Raw genomic sequence first — 19,840 nt, forward strand, 5'->3', positions numbered from 1 at the left:
ACAGAGTGCGCAGAGTGAATTGAATAGGATGGGATCATATCTTAAAAAAAAAATGAAATCAAGCAGTCAGAGAGAAATATATGGGAGGAGAAAGGGAGAAATGGAATGGGGCAAATTATCTCTCATAAAAGAGGCAAGCAAAAGATTTTTTTAGTTTGGGGAAAAAGAGGGGAGGTGAGAGAAAAACATGAAGTTTACTCTCATCACATTCCACTAAAGGAAGGAATAAAATGCACAGTCATTGTGGTATGAAAACCTATCTTACAATACAGGAAGGTGGGGGACAAGGGGATAAACAGGGTGGGGGGCATGATGGAAGGGAGGGCATGGGGAGGAGGGTACAATTTGAGGTCAACACTCACGGGGAGGGACAGGATCAAAAGAGAGAATAGAAGTAATTGGAAGCAGGATAGGATGGAGGGAAATATAGTTAGTCTTATACAACACGACTATTATGGAAGTCATTTGCAAAACTACACAGATTTGGCCTATATTGAATTGCTTGCCTTCCAAAAGGAGGGGGTGGGGAGGGAGGGAGGAAAAGAAGTTGGAACTCAAAGTTTTCGGAATAACTGTCAAGTACTGTTCTTGCCGCTAGGAAATAAGAAATACAGGTAATGGGGTATAGAAAGTTATTTGGCCCAACAGGACAGAGGAGAGGATGGAGACAAGGGCAGAGAGGAATGATGGAGGAGGGAGCGGAGTGGTGATGGGGGCAATTGGAATGCTCGGTGTTTTGGGGTGGGGGGAGGGGACAAGGGGAGAGAAAATTTGGAGCCCAAAAATTCTGTGAAAATGAATGTTAAAAGTGAAATAAATAAATAAATTTATTAAAAAAAAAGCATACAAAGAAACATTACTTCACTGCTAGCTGTTTTGTCTGACACTAGACAATGGAGCTATATGTCAGCTGTGTGTAGATGCTATTAGCCTGATCACTGGAGAACTTAGTGGTTATGAAGTTTATACGGAGAAAGATCTGGAGCTTTAGACACATGGAAGTCAGATCAGACTGAACACAGGATTTGGCAGAAAAACTTGGGAGTCAGGGTTCCTCAGGGATGTCCAGGAATCAGTTCAGTTCTTTCCATCTGCGTGTCTCCCCTGTTCTGAAAAAAGGAGGTCTGAACTAACCTCCTCTGCGTCAATTACATTTTCTAGATCTCCCTTGTGCTCCTTCACATTCTACTTTGCATTATATTTTCTGTATAGGTGCTGTATTCCTTTAGTAGAATGTAAGCTCCTTGAAGATAAGAATTGTGCTTTTTTTTTTTTTCAATCTTTGCACATCTGTAGCGCATACCAGAGCAGCAGGTACTTTTAGAATTGAACTGAATTGGAAAGCAGGATCTCCAGACAGTAGGGGTGTGACATCTTCCTCTAATCCTGCTGGATGCCTTTCCCAATGCATCTTAATTCCCTCCGTCAATTATTTCCTATTTTATCTTGCTTATAGCTTTTTTTGTATATATTTGTTTGTCACTGCACATGACCTCCCTCTCCTCCTGTCCCTCCATTATATTATAAACTCCTTGAGGGCAGGGACTGTCTTTTGCCTCTTTTTGTATGCACAGTACCTGTCATATAGCAGGCACTTAATGTTTATTGAATTGAATTAAATTAATGCCCCATGTCCTTAGGTGTCCTTACTTTTCCATGGAAACATCTAAGGGTGGCAGAAGACCTGGGCCCTAAGAAACAATAAGTTGTCCAATTTGTTTGGAATGCATAGTGTTATGCCCAGTGGGAAGGGTGGTGTCTGGTAATGGAAAGCTTTGAAGAGCTGGTTAAAGAGAATGGACTTTGTTAGTCAATAGGAAGCCACTGTACATTTTAGAGCATAGGCATAACTATACCTGCAGGGGGCTATTCTGACCGCGTGTATGGCATGGGTGGGACAGAGACAGAAGGTGAGGTGATCTTTTATAAAGCTCCTAAAATAGATGAAGAAAAAGGACTTATGACCTCAAAGGCCCTTCCCACCTCTAAATCCATGATCCTGTACTCCTGCTGTTGGAGAAGAAAATGGCAAACCACTCCGAGTATCTTTGCCAAGAAAACCCCAAATGAAATCATAAAGAGTCAGACATGACTGAAAAATGACTGATCATACTCCTCTGAGAACTGAAATGAAGGTCATGGGCTTAAGAATGGAAAGGAAATAGCCCAAAGTTTTCTTCCTAATAATATTTTAAAGACATTTCAGAGTAACATCTTAATCAGCAAAGTTTCACAGGAAAAATGACCAGAGTATTTAAACTACTGTTCTGGGCATTGGTTTCTCATTGGGGGTAAAGTTGGGGGTAACCTGGGGCTAAAGGTTTAGAAGTGAGTATTCTGACTGTGCTGTTGAATCACGCAGGGGTAACCAATGTACTTTGCCTTTGCCCCAGTTTCTTCCTCTGTGTTCATCTAACCTACAGATTTGTATGAGGATTATCTGATAAAAGGTGATTGTGAAGCACTGTGCTATGTGAAAACTAACCAATAACTAGGTGAGTTAAGGTCTGAGAAAGCCTTAGCCTCTCATTTCTTTGCTCTCATTAATCATCCTTGGACTATGCTTTGGGCTTTTAATTATTATTGTATTCATTTCAGCAAGAAGAATCAGTGGTACCCCCTAATTAGTTTGAATATGAGATAGTAGCGTAAGAAATTTTGCCCCTTGGCATCTAGTTATTTTTCTTGTTGTTAAACAAAATCAGTTATTAAAGACAAAGTATGCTGATCCCTCACATTAGCTAACTCAAAAATTTTAATATCTAGAAATATGGTTGTTAGTCTACCTAATTTTATTTTTAGGAGACTATGGAAGGATAGGTAAGAATGGCTGAGGGAGACTGGCAATAATGAAGCATCCATGATTTAATTGGGACCATGACATAAAGGAATGGAAGAGCTGATCAGCAGGAGACTTCAAAGACTTTCTCTAAATATGAAATGTATAAGCATGAAAATCTATGCCTACCAATTACCGCTATTTGATTTTATAACCACATGAGAGAGGCCACCAACAATTCCAAGGAAGAAAAACCAACCCTCTAATACATACAGACAATTGGGCTCTACAAAAAGGAATTTTCCCCTTTTTGCTTCAAACTAGTAATCATTCTGCCCTAAAGGGAGGTGGAATAAAAGGAAGGCCCTTCTAAGAGTCAATGGAGGACACAATTGCTTTTCCATAAGCATTTGACTCATTTCAATAAGCATTTCTCCAATCATCTACTCTATGATCTTGAGTTGTAGACTGTCTAGACTGAAGCTACATCCCCAGGATTCTCTCCATTCCCTTATGCCCATCTCTATCAGCTCCATCTTTCCCAATCCCTATCCTACCCTGTCCTATTCTGCCTTATCCTACTCTACATTTCAACTGTGCTCTCTGGAACTACTATTTTATTGTTAACAAATTGTCCTTTGTATTAGACTGGTTTCCTCCTATCCTCCCTCTAAATTACTTTGTGCATGTTTTGTGCGAAAATTTTTGAAGTATGCCCAGATCACCTAACATGGAGGCTATTCCCACCCACAGGGTAGAGAAACCTCCCCAAAGCAGTTCTTTGGTGTCTCCTACAGCGCTACCCCCACATACAGTCTATGAGACAGACTGAGAAGGAGTGATGGTCTCAAAAACTGATCAGCAGTACTTAATAGGGATGGCATCCAAGGATCTATACTCAGACTTCAGTTGAACTAGAAACAATCTATTACTTCTGCAACAGGGGAAAAGAAAAAGTGAAAGAAAGGCTTTTTTTTCTTGCAGTAGAGTAGTGGGGCTCCCTCCTAACAGAATATCCTCTTTCTATGCCTGTCCAATAACAGATTAAAATTTATTTTAAATAAAGGCGGAGAGACAAATCTCTGCCTGAATCTTAGGAGTCAGGTTTCTAAATAGGGGTTCTGAGCTGCTGTGATTTTGCTACCAATTTTTTATTTGATAAATAAACTGCATAAAACAGAAGAGGAGGGAGTCAAGTGGGTACAAAGAATTATCGCATTGTGTTGTTGTTCAGTCATCCAGTCATATCTGACTCTTTATGACCCTATTTGGGGTTTTCTTGGCAAAGATACTGGAGGGGTTTGCCATTTCCTTCTCCAGCTCATTTTACAGATAAGGAAAATGAGGCAAACAGGATTAAGTGATTTACCCAGGGTCACACAGCTAGTACATGTCTGAGGCTGCCTTTGAACTTGGGTCTTTCTGACTCTAGGCCCAATGCTCTATCCACTGAACCACCTAGCTGCCTCTGTGACCATTGTATTGCCCCTAGGCTGAAAAAACGAGCTAGTTGTTATTATAGAGTGTGATTTATTAAAACTCTAGAGAAAAAAGGGCTAGTGAGAGGAGAATATGGTGAGGAGTATTGGCAGTCCAATGACACCTCCTTCTCAGTGACAACCACCACCATCACAATCTGACAAAGCAAAAAACATTTCTGACTTCAAGGACTTGGCATGCTAAGACAGCAGATAAGATACTACCCTAGATGTGCTCTTTTATTCATATGAGATCATTATGGTGAATACCAGCAAAGGACACTTCTTATCTTTCTTTATAAATTCTATAAGAATAATAATAGCTAGCATTTATAGAGCACTTTAAGATTTGCCAAATGTCTTACATATATTATTTCATTTAAGCCTGTGTTCCTTTTTGTGCATTATGGTCTCTCATTTTTTATGCTGGGAAATTATGAATATAAGCTCTGATTTGTCTCTTATTCAGATGCCCTTTCCTGAACTATACATTGTATTATGCCATTTATTGTATTTTACTCTTTTTTTTTTTCAGAAAGGAAATTAAAATTGGAATGGCAGTGGATAAAAGGGAATTCCTGGATAATCCCAAATTTCATTTTAGCTATCAGTTTCAATATCCTCTCTCATTAAAATTTTATCAGTGGCCTTGCAAAGTAGGGAAATGGATTGATTTGAATTTAACTTTTCTATCTGTGAGGGAATAGTTAATGAAAAACAAGAGATCAAAAGGCAGGAGGGAAAAAAGGAAGTCATGGACACACCATCCATTGGATAATAAGCACCAGAGGATGAGAGATTTAGCTTCAGTGTAAACCTCTTCTGATTTTCCACATTTTCCTTCCCTCTCTGCTACCAACAATTATCAATCACCACAAATTTCCAGTGCAGAAGAGGCTAATCAAGAAATGCACGATATCTTTCATAGAATCACAGCAATTGAAGAGAACTAGGCATTGAACATCTAGTCCAATGTGTATCTGAAAAGAAATCCCTCTATAACATACCATCCTGAACTCAAAGGCGTCATGTGAGGGAGAACCTACCACCTCCCTAGACAATCCATGCTACTTTTAGAGAGCTGCAATAGTTAAGAAGTTTTCTCTTACATTGGATCGAAAACAAACTCTTTCCATCTTCTAGTTCTGCTCTCTGGGGCCATGCAGAAGCAGCCAAATCTCTCTTCTACATGACCCATCAAATACTTGAAGATGGTTATCCTATCCACCCCGCCTCCCACCCCAACCCCAAACCCCAATTTTTTTTCTTCATGCTACACACCTTGACTTCTTTCCACTAAGCTTCTTAACCAACTTTCATTTGGCATGATTTTGAGATCCTCTGCCATCTCAGCTGCCTTCCACTGGATGATGTCCAGCTCACCAGCTTGTCCTATCTAAACATTAGCACTCAGAAATGAGTACAATAGTCTGAGCAGATGGAGTAAAATGGGACAAGCACCTCTAATTCCTGAATGTTATGCCTCTGTTAATGGAAACTAATTCATATTCACTCTTTGGGCTGTCCTAAGTAATTTCTATTTGGCTTGGCTTATGGGTAGACAAATGTTCAAAAGATACATATACTTCAATGTGCATGGGCAAATCTTTTACTCAAGCCTCACAGTTTTCTATAAAACTTTTCTTGGTTGATCCAGTCTGAAGTGACTTTTCCCTACCATGAAATCCTAATATATTTACTGTTTATAGTCATCATTTGACACAATATGCACTGCATTATATTGTTCATTTTCTTTATTTATGTGTGTGCACCCCCTGTCCCCATGCCAATTAGATTATTAGCACTTGAGGGGAAATAATATGTGGTATACTCCTTTGTGTTTTCCTTAGTGCCTTGCTCATAAAACACTGAATTTTTTTTCAGCCCTCCATATCAGGCCAAACCCTTTTTAATCTTGTCTGTATTACTTGAACCTAGGGCTGAGATGAAAGATGGTTAGAGAAAGCATAGTATAGCCAACCAACCAAGCACATAATCAAGACTGACTGTAGGTTGATACAGTATATAGCACACAGCTACAGTTGAGAGTTTTATCAGGTAACCTTTGGTCAATTGAACCTCCCCCCACCCCCAAGTGTTCTTGATGAAATTAAAGGTGCTAGACCCAGAGTAGCCTATTTGTCAGGAAATTAGATTTTAAGTGACCCATTTGCATTTTCTAAGGGTTTTGGTTTATAAGTTTGGTTAAGCTTTGGTAGACACAATATACTTGGCCTTCAATTGTGTATTACTCTGATGCCTTTTGTCTGCTGTCTGACAATTCATTGATGTGGGTAAAAAGAAAACCAAACCAAACCAGTTTTTAACTAGGGAACCGAATCTAGTTGAGTCAAGACAGCCAACTTTAAGGAACACCTCTAGTAGTTTAGCAAGTGGGAGGGAAAGGAATTTCTTTCTCCCCTGCAGTCTCTATTGGCAGTGGTGTCTCACAGCAGAAACACACACAGTCATTGGAGACACATTTGCAAATAGCCTAAAAGGAGAATTCAAGGACATTGCTTCTTGAACTTTAACCTCCTATATAGAGGGAAGTTCAAAAAGGAAGAGAGAGATTCAGGAGTGTGTAGGAACAGAACTGAGGATACTCTTTGCTATAAGGGGTTATGTAGGGTTTTTTTTCTGAAAGAATCTTAACAATTCCTTGCCAAGAATTTCAGCTTAGCCAGAAGTTGGAGGCTACAAATACTATAGCCAAACAGAGCAAAGTGACCTAAAGTGATCAGACCCAGTGACCCTGGAAGAGTTGTATACCTAGTCAAGATTTCTAACCCATGGAATCCCAGCTTGGAGACACCATAAGAGGATGTCAGTGTTGTTAGTCCATCAGAGGTGTGAACTGCCTGTTTCTATTGGCTCTTTACATGAGGGCCCTTCATACATATGCTCTGTATTTGCTCACTCTCCCCACTGACGGTATGCATGTTGTGGGACAGTTATCCCTAAGTTTTTTTTTGGGGGGGGAGCATGTACTATTATGTGGTATTCCAGTAAATACCATATGATGGGCTATCAAAAAGTAAATATATTGGTAGAGAATTATGAAGTATAGTTTTAGGAATACCTAAAACTTGTAGTAGATATCTTCTGTGGGATGTGATCTGTTTGCCTTAAAGATGCTAAAATATTTTGTATTCTTTATTTTATATATTTTTATTCTTATATATTCTATTCTTGTACATTATATAATATTATGTTAAACATTCTTATGTCCTGTTCAAAATTCTTGCATTTCATATTCTTTAATTTATATAAAACTAACATTTTATATACTTTATGTAATATATGTTCTTACAAATACATTATATATAATATAGCATGTATTCATTATATTTCATATAAAACTAACATTTTATATTTTTTATTTCTCTTTCCCCACATTATATCACCTATGTGTTATTATTCCTACACTAGAAGTTACCTTTGAAATCCCTAAACCATGCTCATACATGTATGCCAGATTGAACATGGCCTGGGCACTGTGATATTTATCCACTGCAATGCTGTAATGAGTCACTGCTGTTTTATAATCTTTCTTTGTTCCATAACCGTAGTAGTGGTAATCTCCAATTTTAATTCTAGCAAATGAATTGCCTGTTAGAAATATTTAAAAGCAGAGAGAAATCATGACCACCAAAATCATTCCATTAATTTGTACCTATCTTCTAATTACTTGCCTTAGTATTCTTGCCTTACTCTTTTAACTATAACTTTTTTAAAAAATTAGTCATAGCATTGAAATGAAATGTGTATTGGAGAAATAAGAAATGTAATGGACCATAATCATATCCTAAAATGATATATTGCCTTTTGTTGAAAGACAGAAATTATTATGTGGCCCAAATATGCTTAAAGAACTAACAAGTAGAGGTTGCATCTATTAAACTTCTTGCTGAAGGCTGATAGACACGACTTGGTGACTCATTCCGATTGTGCTTACCTCAGATGCTTCCAGATGTCTACAAAATAAACACTAGATGGACTCTAAATCTTTTTTAGATTTGAGAATTTTAAAATGGGAAGATTTATTAAAGAATGATATTTATCATGCTGGTGCTATGCTAAGTGCTTTACAGTAATCTCATTTGATCCTCATGACAACCATGCCAGGTGAGGGCTGTTATGATTATCCCCATTTTACTGGTGAAGAAACTGAAGTAAGCAGAGGTTAAGTGACATTCCCAGGGTCACACAGCTAGTAGATGTCTGAGGCCACATTTGAACTCCAGTCTTCCTGATTCTAGACCCCATACTCTATTGACTGAGCCACTTAACTTCCATGGGCATGAAATAGAACTGTTCAGCATGGGTAGACATGCACTGTTCGTGATGAATGTCTTCAGAGGAAGTACTCACACTGATCACACATAGAAGGAAGATAGGAAGAGGACGAAGAGGATCATAAGGAGTTTCCTTCCTAATATGGTTCAAATGATTTGAATTTAATGCATTTGGCATGCCCCTACTGGGTATGTCTTAATGACTGAGGGGGTCTTTCCTCCTCCCCTCTCCCCCATCTACATGGCTATTACCCTACATCTATTGTAACACCTTAATGCCTTGGTTCTATATTTATCAATAAGATCGAAGCCCGTATAAGAGTTTGGATCTTTAAATGTCAAGGGAAAATACTGACCTCAGGATTGCAAGTGAAAGGAATAGGAGAGAATAATTTGAAGGAGAAACAGACATCAAAGAAGAGAAGAAAAAAAGATGAAAACACTTTCAGCCTTTTTGTTGACTCACTAACCTTCTAAAGACTCCTTATAAGGATTTAGGACCAACTCTTCATCTTTGAGCCACATCTGCTAATTATTATAAGTATGAAGGTTAGGTTGGGATATTTTTTCATAGTTTGGGGTTCAAAAAATTTTTTTAGATACTATTCTTTGCAGCTATGTTGTGCCAATTGGATAGAGTACTAGGCTTGGAGTCTGAAAGACTTGAGTTCAAATCTGACCCTCGATACTTACTAGCTATGTGACCCTGGCAAGTCACTTAACCTCTGTTTGGTTTGGTTTTCTCAACTATAAAATGAAGATCATAATAGCACTTACCTGGCAGGGGTGTGGTAAGGATCAAATGAGATTATTTGGAGAGCTCTTAGCACAGTGCCTTGTATATAGTAGGTGCTTCCCCCACCCCTTTTTTGAGTGCCTGTGATTATGTATATACATGCACATATATTTAAGAGCATTAAATGTGGAAGAAATATGGGAGATAGCCTGGGAGTATCTGTAATTCTCAGTGTAATGATAGATTCTGAAAGATGTCATTTAAAAAATTTTCTGTTTTTAATGTCATTATTTGCCATAAATATGTGACTAAAAGTTCCTAATTCGAAAAAATAAAATATTAAAAGCCAATCTTTTCTATTAACTGTAGTTGTTGTGGGTGGAATTAACCTTGGCTATCTCACTTAACCATGACTTGCCCTTCTAATAGAGAATGGTGTAACAAATTGTCAGAGTAGGTAATCTACCGGTATACTATGAATTAAAGTGTGCCTCAAGTCTCTCCTCCAAACATTTTCCCCTAGGGTCTTGTAAAATCTAAAGCTTTGCCTGAAATTACACCATTATAGAACTTTTGGGTTTTTCTGTTTAGGAATCCCAGATTAAAATGAAAATTCCTTTGAGGGAGTAATTCCTTGAATGTTTTTCAAGGAACATTTTAATGGGTACAAATTTCCCAGATTCTTTAAGTGAAAACTAAGAGAACAAGGCACTTGGGAACAGTATGAAGGATACAGGTAGGGAGATGTGAGGCAAGAGGTGACAGAAACTATTTCATATTTTTGCCTAGTTTCAGAAGCAGAGACACAGGCTCTGTAATTATGTGAGGTGGGGGGAAAGAGGAGGAGGTCACCCATTCCTCTAAGTACAACATATAGTCACAGATTCTCATGTAAGTGGAAAGCAAGTTTATGATACAGAAACTTTTGGGGGAGCACTGTTTCAGCCTAATGAAATAATAATTCATTATTGGAAGCAGAACGTAGTAAGAGGGACAGGCTCACAGGACCACTGCCCTAAGGATGCCAGGGAGGTTGCTCTATGAGAGGGCTCATGGGCATTGGCTCTAAGAATTGTTACCCGCCTCTTTCTCACTCTGGGGCTGAGTGCAGGCATCAGGAATCATGATGATGAGTGAGGTATGTTATATCTTTAGAATTCAGTTTCATCATGTATAACATGAGAAGTCTGGTAGAGATGAGCTCTACCTTTTTAAATATTATAATCCTCTAATAGCGGAGAGAAGTAGAACTTCTAGGCTGGTGTTTTTAAGGCAGGTCTATTCTATTGCTATGATAGAGCTAACTTCTCTTAGGAAGAGGATGAGATAATAAGATGGGAGACTTCTCAGAAGCACAACAAGAACACTTTGTGGAACGGGGTGGGGTTAGGGTGATTGTAATTGGGTGATTTTCTCTCTATGCCTCTAGTTCCCGTGTTGTATATGTCTCTACTAGGGAAGGCTTAGATGCTGAGCCACACAGAGTTTCTGAGGTCTTGAGTACAGCGTTTACTCTATTTGTAAGATGAGCATAATAATATTTGCCTACTTCCCAGGGTGGTTATAAGGATTAAAACAAGGGAATATCATAAAATACTATAACCCTAAAGCATTATGTAAATGTCCCCTATAATGATTATACTTTATTGTTGGTAAATTGATGCCACAAGGCCAAAGACATTGATGATGGCACATTCTAAGTCCTTTTAACTGGTCTTTCCAGACATCCCTGGGCCAGAATCAATGACATCCTGACACAGTAAAAGATGATGACTGTCCAGTAGGGGATTTTTCCAACACAATCCATAGCCTTGTGGTTGTGACTGTCCTTATGTGATTCAGGATCTTTCTAACATAAAGGGTCAGGGTTCTGCTTGGATTTGTTTCTTTCTCTTTCATGTCTTTCTAATACAGTGGTCAGAGGGCGTTTGGTAAAGTCTTGGGACAATGTTGGAATAAGCTTCTTCCACTATTGTAGCTGACCAAAGAAGCATCATCAATTAATTACTAATTGGAAAAGTTTAATCAATAAATTTCTTTATACAGTTGGAGCCCTAATTTTAAACTGACTTCTAGTCAGTCCCTATTTTCTTTAGACACTTGACCATTATGTTTAGGAGGCAATGTTTCCCAAGATTCTTTACACAGTTAAAGTCATAGCTTCAGACTGACTTCCCGTCAGTCCCTCTTATCTTTAGTCACCTGCTCATTGTATTTAGGAAACATTAATATTTCCCATGATTCTCATTTCTCAGCTTTCCTTCTCCTTATTCTGTTCTTTTATGGTACTTCCTTGTTGGGAATAATTGGTGTTTGTGGCAATTGAGTTGATCAATGAGATTAAGTGATTTCTATTCTATTTCTCCAACTCTATGTATATTGCATTTTGTGAGAAACAGCCTTTTCTTTTTTAGGGAATGTCTCCAAACTGAAGCCACCTTGATGGGTTGGTACAGTTGGCTCTGAGGAGGCACCAAGGTGTCCTTTTCTAGTCCTCATATTAAGATGGATTATATACATATATAATTTACAATATTCATTTCCAGTGAAAGGGAATGATTTGGCCCTAGTATGAAACATTTTTAAGAGAATTCATTGGAAGAAAAGAAAGAGATCTTATTGGAAGTAAAATTGTTCTCTTACTGCAACAGAGCTTCACATATGTGAATGACAGAAGTGACAGGCAGGCAGCATCACCCTGCTTTAATAATATACTTCTTTGGGAACAATAGACGTTTCTTGTTAAAACTGGGGTAAGAAAGAGAATGGTGTCAATGGAGCCTACCACACAGTATCATTACGTAAGGGGAATACTCTGGCTTGTGTGTATGTCTTAAGATGTTTTTTCCCTTTAATGAATGATACAGGGGAAAGAGCATTGAGCAGAGTTTAGGTGCTTGTGTTCATCTCTGAATCTCAGTTTCATTTTTTGTAAAATGGGAATAATAGCTGTCCTTCGTGTCTGGGTCTTTGTAAGTGTTAAAGAGGGAAATTTCCATGAAATACTATAACCCTAAAGCACCATATTATATAAATATCTCCTGTGATGATGATGGTTAACATTTATATAGTGCATCTACCTGCAGAGAAAGAATTGATGGAATGTGAATGTAGATTGAAGCATATTGTTCTTAAAATTTCTTTTTCTCTTTTTTTGTTGTAACATGGCTAATATAAAATTATGTTTTGCATGACTGCACATATATAATCTATGTTAAATTCCTTGCTTTCTCAAAGGAGTGGAGGAAAGGGAAGGAGAGAGAATTTGAAACTCAAAATTTTAAAAAACAGATGCTAAAATTGTTCTTATATGTAATCAGAAAAAAATATAAGAATGAAATAATTTTAAAATGAAAAAATATATAGCACTTCAGGATTTACAAAGGAATATATATAATATCTATACATATAAAATATATATACACATATATGTATGCATTTGAGGTAGTTGCTATTGCTGTCCCAATTCTGTAATAGGGAAAACAGACAGACAGAGTGTCTTGCCCAGGATAGCAGCATATTAAGCGTTTGAGGCAGGATTTAAATTTCTGTCTTCCTGACTCCAAGTCTACTACATTATAATAGTTAGCACTGATACAGCACCTACTATATGTGAGGCACTGTACTAAGCCTCTTAAGGCTTAAGAAATATTATCTCATTAGATCATCAGAACAACCTTGGGAGGTAGGTACTTTTATTATCCCTATTTTATTGTTGAAAAAACTGAGGTAGGCAGAGATTAAGTGACTTGTCCAGGGTCAACCAGCTGGTAATTATCTGAGGCCAAATTTGAACTCAAGTTTTCCTGTCTCCAGGCCCAGTGCTCCATCTGCTGCACTACCTAGCCATTTCATCATATTAGTAACTACCTCTGATTATTTTTGTCATTATTTTTAGTATCATTAATAAACATTTAGCCATAGTGAATTAATATGGGCATATTAAGGAAAGGAGAAACTCTTAATATTGGGTTTTCCATGTTGAACTTTGTGAGCTACCACAAGGGAAGTTTACAAGTATATGAGATTTTATAGAAACAAACGAAAATGATTTACTTTGGCACCTTCACCAAAGCCACATTTGAATGCCTCTTTCTGGCTTTGGGTTCTCAAAGGAGATGCCAGCTGAGCATATCCTCCCAAGCTGTACATCATTCAAGGAATAGTAACAGCAAAAAAGAATGTCTTTTACATAGCATTCTAAGGTTTTCTTGGTGCTTTACATCCATCACCTTATTTGACCCTCACGACTATCCTGTGGGTAGGTGTCATTATTGTACCCAATTCATAGATGAGGAAGTGGAGATCAAGGATGGTACTAGGACTTGCCTAGGGTCACACAGCTAGAGAGTGTAATTCAAATCCAAAGACCAGAATTCTATCTCCTACATATGGGAGTGACAGAGAAACTCAACCCCAGAAGTCTGATCAGGCAATATTTTTCATTTTTGTTTTGGGCCACAGCAACTCTTGAAAACATTTATTAAGAAGTGAAGAAGATGTGGTTTGAAAACATTGATCTTTTGCCATGAGGTCTGTGTGGTAATGGAAAGAACATAGGAGTCAGAATCTCTAGGCTCCACATTTTTAAACTGTGTGACTGTGGGCAGGTCATTTGATCTCTCTAAGCCTCAATTTCCTAACCTATGAAATGTGTGACATAATGCCTCTAACACCCACCTTACATTAAAGTCAACAAACATTTATTAATTTCCTATTACATGCCAGGAACATAAATACAACCTTTACAAAGCTACAAGAATATAATTCATTATAATTCTCATTAAAGACATTTTTAGGCATGCAATTCATTTGAATTCAGGTTATGGCTACTCCAGAGGGCCTGCTAAAACCTCTTATTTGACTATAGATGATGAACTGGTTTGCCAATTTTTTTTTTTTCATTTTTCAGTCAGGTGATTGGGTGCTGTGGAGATTCAAAAATATCTCTGCCTTTATTTAAGCTAGGACATCCTTGTAGCACTGAAGTAAATTATTGCCTGAAACAAAGCTAACCCAATGCTGACCTTAACATCAGTAGAGCATGACATGCCACCTATTTGATATTCACCTCCTTTCTGCCTCTACAAGCTAAGAAACCTGGCTGCAGCAAATCAGACTAACGGAAACGGACAGTCGCAAGTTATTTTTAACTTGGTGTCCTATACCTTGAACCGCAGCTCGGTGCCACAGGAGAAGTGCCATGGGGTACATTTGGTCTTTCTTAAGAATGGTAGCCTTTTCTGGAAAAAGGAGACATCCTATTAGTGTGGCTTTCAGGACCCCTGTGGTCAAGCCATATGGGTGTATGTGTGATGACAGAATTGTAGAGAATTTTAACTTATCTTACTAGATTCCAAAATGAATGCTGAATTGCTTTGAGCTACTTCGTACCCCATTTCCGCTAGCAGTGCATATTGAATAAGGGATGAATTTATATCACCGTCCTTATAGGCAAAGTACGCTGTCAGGAATTTCTCAGCCCAGTGGCCCAGTTCACAAACACCCTTGTAAAGCTGTATAAAGAAGATGAGAAATCAAACAGTCCCAATGAGATCTTATGCTTAATTTCAGACAAATGATGAATGACATCAGTCTTTTAGCCCCTTCTGGCCAGCCATTCAGGAAGTTGGGGTTTTAAAAGCACAGGTAATTGAGGAAGAAGAGTTAATACATTTTCAAAGTACAAAAATATAGCAGTTCATTTTTTAGCTTCAGGAAGGCAGCCTATACTCACTTTGCTGACTTAAATAAGGACCATTTTGCAAGACAAGTGCTTATCGACTTCTGTTTAAAACAAATGGCCTTCCTGGACAGTGCTGCTGTGTGGAAAGGAGTCCTAAGGTCCTGGATGCTATGGAAAGAAGGGGATAAAAGAAAGACAGCCCCCCCCTTGGGGTATAGGTGATATGACTGCTAGGGCAGTTTTCTATGGGAGGTCAACTTCAAGTTAGCTGAATAGCCCTTATGTAACCCAAACAGGCTGTCCATACATAATTCATTAGCAAGTTGGCAAAGTAGCAAATCTAAAGATAGATTATTAGCTGGCAGCTTTTGAACTAAGTTTCAGAGGGGCCAGATACAACATTGGAAGTATTTATAGTAGGACAGAGGAAGTATTTGCTAAATCAGTGAAGAAAAATGAAATACTGAGTAGGCTTTTGAAAAATATTTTCCTGGCTGAGACTTAAAGAAATCAGTCCCAAAGTTGTTACCCAACCAAACACCTAAGGACCCCTGAACTCTGGGAAGGAAGGAAAGGGCTCCATTATGTGTGTGTGTGTGTGTGTGTGTGTGTGTGTGTGTGTGTGTGTGTGTGTGTTTAATTCCTTCAAGCAGCAACTCCCCTGTCAAATGGAAGTACCCAATGGCCTGGATGACTTGATTGAAGGCTGACCAGTTCCTTCAGTGAATTAAAATGGAGAGCTCCAGATGTGACGAACACCTGAAGAATTCAATGGAAGGTTGCCAACTCAATGAAGAACTCAGTTCCAGATAGGAGAAATGAGTTTAGTCTGTCACCCTTCTATTCCCCACCTAAATTCTGTCCATATCCTTTGCTTCGGGCAAACACCAGCATCCACGTAGAAAAAGAGGAGCAAAATAGACAGTAGCTATAAAACTGAAAGTACCCATAGCTCAAGAGAGATACCGTCTCCTCACTATGATAAATGACTAGTACTTTAAAAAGCTCATTATTTACCTCCACAGCAGTTCTGCATGATCTCAGCACTCCGGTTCCTGTAGCATACATTTCAGCCAAATAATAAATGGCAAGAGGTTGTCCACTCTGAGATGCCAAGTAAAAATATTTGAAGGCAAGTTTATAATCCTTCCATACTCCAGAGCCAGCTGAAAATTAAAATTGATTTGAGCTCTACCTTTTTCTGTTTTCAGTTACAGACTATGAATATAAAATTCCATAGTGGTGGCTATGGTTATAAATAGTACTAAAAGAATCCCCTCAAAACAAGATTGGTTCCCTACATTCCTAATCCCCCTCCTGCATTGGGAAAGTGTTGACTTTCTAATTCCCAGTCAGAAACTGGAAAACTGTGTCCTAGAGATGTTCATAGAATTAAAAAAGGACTGTTGAAGACTTTTATTTAAAAAAAAAACAAAACAACATTCTTTTTCTAAGACAGTTAGTTGGCAGTGATTTTTATTAAGGTTATTTTTTAAAAGATTTAAGAACACTTCTGGCATCTAGGTTTGGTACAGTGTCATGGGCTCTTTTCTGGTCAGGGGGAACCATAGAGAGCAAGCATTTATTAAACTTCTACTATGTGCCTGATACTGCTTTTACAAATATTATCTCATTTTATAATCTCACCAACCCTGTGAGGTAGGTGTTATTATGACCCTTATTTTACAGTTGAGGAAACTGAGGCAGCGGTTAAGTAACTTCTCTGAAGTAACACAGTAATGTGTCTGAGGCTGGATTTGAATTCAGGTCTTCCTTGACTCTGCCAAGCCTAGCACTCTCCACTACCAGCTCCTTCTAGAAAGGGAGGCTAGATCTATCACGAGATAAATAGATCTAGACAAAAGCCAAGCTGTATTTTCCAACTCCTTTTCCAATCCCAGAAGAACACTCCAATTCCAGCCTAGTCATGACTATTCAGTTATATTGTCTGGACTGTCCATTTCTGGGTCTGGCTAATTGGGGGATAATAATCCCTACATCTACCAACCCTGTGCAGTAGGAACAGCAAGAATGCTCATCTTCAGAAATTTCTACTCAAACTAGACTTATCTGTGATCCAAAAGATTTTCAAGTAGGCTGGGGAGCAAACTAGAGGATGGTTCTGGAATGGCCCAAGAGGTGTTGGAGTGAGCCTGATGACCAAGCCACACCAAATGGCACCTTACCCCTTGTTGACAGCATCCCTCCAAAATCAGTCTGTGAGGGGTTCAGATCATCTGGAGTCATTCCAGACCAAGAACAGTCTTCCCAAATGCATCCTGGGCTGTTCAGAACTTGGTTAATATCTCAGTGAGGGAAAGAAACAAGGTAAGAGGATTCACTCAGGCTTATTTGAAGTCTTATTAGACCTTGCTTGTTGTCAGTCTTTACTTTCTCATTGGCAATGTAAGGGATGATTGGATTTTGTTTCCACAGAAATTAAATGATATATGATTTGAAGTCATACTGGTGGTTAATGTCACAGATAAAACTGATTGTAGAGGAAGGGCAGAGGGGAATGCTGGCCACCTCATGGTTGGTTATTGACCTTTGTTCTCAGAGGGGACCAAAATGAGATCACCATGATAAAGTGAAGTTTCATTGTGTATGATTGTGGCTGATCAAACCAATATAAACTCGGAATGCTCTACCACAGATTGGGCAGAGATAGTCTGTGTGAACATTTGGGGTGGTTATTCCAAATTTGCACATCCTGTGTTTCCTTTGTGCTATTTCAATTCTGCTTTGCTCATAGAGCACAGTACCTTTTTGGATGTGGACACACTATGCTGAGCAGTCCTGTGCCAGTGTCCCATGTCCCACAATCAAATCTGAAGTTCTTGAGAGAGACCTTGAGAGTGTCCTTGTATCACTTCTTCTGACCACCATGTGATCGCCTGCCCCATGTGAGTTCTCCATAAAATAGTCTTTTTGGCAAGCATATATTTTGCATTTGAACAATGTGGCCAGCTCATCAAAGCTGCACTCTCTGAAGCATAGTTTGAATGCTTGGCAGTTTAGGTCAAGCAAGGACCTCAGCGTCTGGTACCTTATTCTGCCAAGTGATCTTTAAAATCTTCCTAAGACAGTTCAAATGGAAGCGAATCAGTTTCTTGTCATGGTGCTGGTAGACTGTACATGTTTCACAGGTATACAACAATGAGGACAACACAACAGCTCTGTGGACCTTCAGTTTGTTATTCAGTCCAATACCTCTCCTCTCCCAAACTTTTCTTCAGAGCCTCCCAAACACTGAGTTCACTCTGGCAATGCATGCGTCAACCTCATTGTCAATATGTACATCCCTGGAAAGCACACTACCAAGGTAAGTGAACTTATCCACAGCATTCAAAACTTCTCCATTTGTTGTAACCAATGGTTCCATGTATGGATGGTGTGGTGGTGGCTGATGGAGCACCTGTGTTTTCTGGGTATTAATTATTAGGCCAAAATTAGCACAGGCAATAGAGAATTGATCCATACTTTGTTGCATCGCAGCTTCAGAGGCTGCATTGAGTGCACAGTCATCTGCAAATAGAAAATCATGCACTAACTCTCCCTCCACTTTGGTCTTGGCTTGTAGCCTTTTCAAATTTAAGAACTTGTCATCAGTACAGTAACTGACCTTGATGCCGTGTTCATCCTCATTGAAAGCATTTGACAACATGGCTGAAAACATCATGCTAAAAAGCATGGAGCAAGCACACAGCCCTGTTTCACTCCATTGGTGACTGGGAAGGCACAAGAGCATTGTCCACTATGCAGAACCCGGGCAAACATGCCATCATGAAATTGACGTACAATACTGATGAATTTCTCTGGGCAACCAAATTTTGACATAATTTTCCATAAACCCTCATGACTAACAGCGTCAAAGGCTTTGGTCAAATCTATAAACATTGTGTAGAGACCTCTCTTCTGCTCCTGGCATTTTTCCTGGAGTTGTTAGGCAGGAAACTCCATATCGACTGTTCCTTGGCTCTTTCTGAAGCCACACTGGCTCTCAGGTATAAGACCACCTTCCAGGTGAAGGATCAGTCTATTTAAGAGGACTCTAGCAAGAGTCTTGCCCACAATGACTAAGAGAGAGACCCCTACCTATAGAGATGGACAGTGGAGGCATCCTTGAACTCCTGGGGGATAACCTCCTCTTACCATATAACCTGGAATATTTCAGTCTGCTTTTGTATGAGCAATGGTCTCCCTAACTTGTAAATCTTGACTGGAATAGAATCAACACCAGGTGCTTTGCACATGAAAGGAGTCTAATGGCACTCAAAACCTCTTCTTCAGTTGGAAGTTTAGCTAAGGAGGCACTAACTTCAACCTGAGGTAAATGGTCAGTGGCCTCAGAATTGATTGATGATGTTTTGCTGAGAACACTATGGAAGTGTTCAGCCCATCTCTCTGGGATCATGTCTTTATCACTAATCAATGTGGTTCCATCAGCACTGAGTAGTTGTGATGCACCATAGGTTTTTGGTCCATAAGTGTTTTCAGGAAATCATAAAATGTCTTTGGATTGTTACTGTCAGCATAAAACTGAATTTCATCTTTCTTCTTACTGAGCCAGGAATCCTGCATCTCTCTAAGCTTTGCTTGTACTTTACTTTTGGTGGAATTAAATGCTGCCTTCTTAGAGATGAATGAACTATCCTGCTGGTAAATCCTGTGGAGTTCTCGTTTTTCATTTAGCATCTTCTGGATTTCCCCATCATTTTCATCAAACCAGTCTTGGTGTTTGAGAGTACTCTGACCCAGATGAGCAAATGCAGTGCTGTACACTGAATCTCTGAAAGTTGCCCACTCCTTTTCTGCTACACTCTTGCCAACTGTGTGTTGGCTGAACTTTCCCTCCAAGTT

At 38.9% G+C, this 19,840-nt stretch overlaps 1 protein-coding gene across 6 annotated transcripts in view; it reads right to left on the reverse strand.

Annotated features, from left to right (window-relative positions):
- The window catches only part of SEL1L2 (SEL1L2 adaptor subunit of SYVN1 ubiquitin ligase), a 172,514-nt gene that overhangs the window by 12,682 nt on the left and 139,992 nt on the right, over positions 1-19,840 (reverse strand). For 3 of the 6 annotated variants that reach the window (XM_072634482.1, XM_072634484.1, XM_072634485.1), the window contains 4 exons: positions 15,995-16,143; positions 14,642-14,807; positions 14,460-14,534; positions 7,697-7,869 (listed from right to left, as the gene is read on the reverse strand). In XM_072634482.1, the coding sequence (XP_072490583.1) occupies positions 7,697-7,869; positions 14,460-14,534; positions 14,642-14,807; positions 15,995-16,143 (563 nt within the window). Of the gene's footprint in view, positions 1-6,008; positions 6,198-7,696; positions 7,870-14,459; positions 14,535-14,641; positions 14,808-15,994; positions 16,144-19,840 lie in introns of those variants that run through there. The other 3 variants (XM_072634486.1, XM_072634483.1, XM_072634487.1) reach the window with 3 other exon arrangements.

This window comes from Notamacropus eugenii, chromosome 1 (genome assembly GCF_028372415.1).
Source record: "Notamacropus eugenii isolate mMacEug1 chromosome 1, mMacEug1.pri_v2, whole genome shotgun sequence".
Taxonomy (NCBI): Eukaryota; Metazoa; Chordata; class Mammalia; order Diprotodontia; family Macropodidae; genus Notamacropus; species Notamacropus eugenii.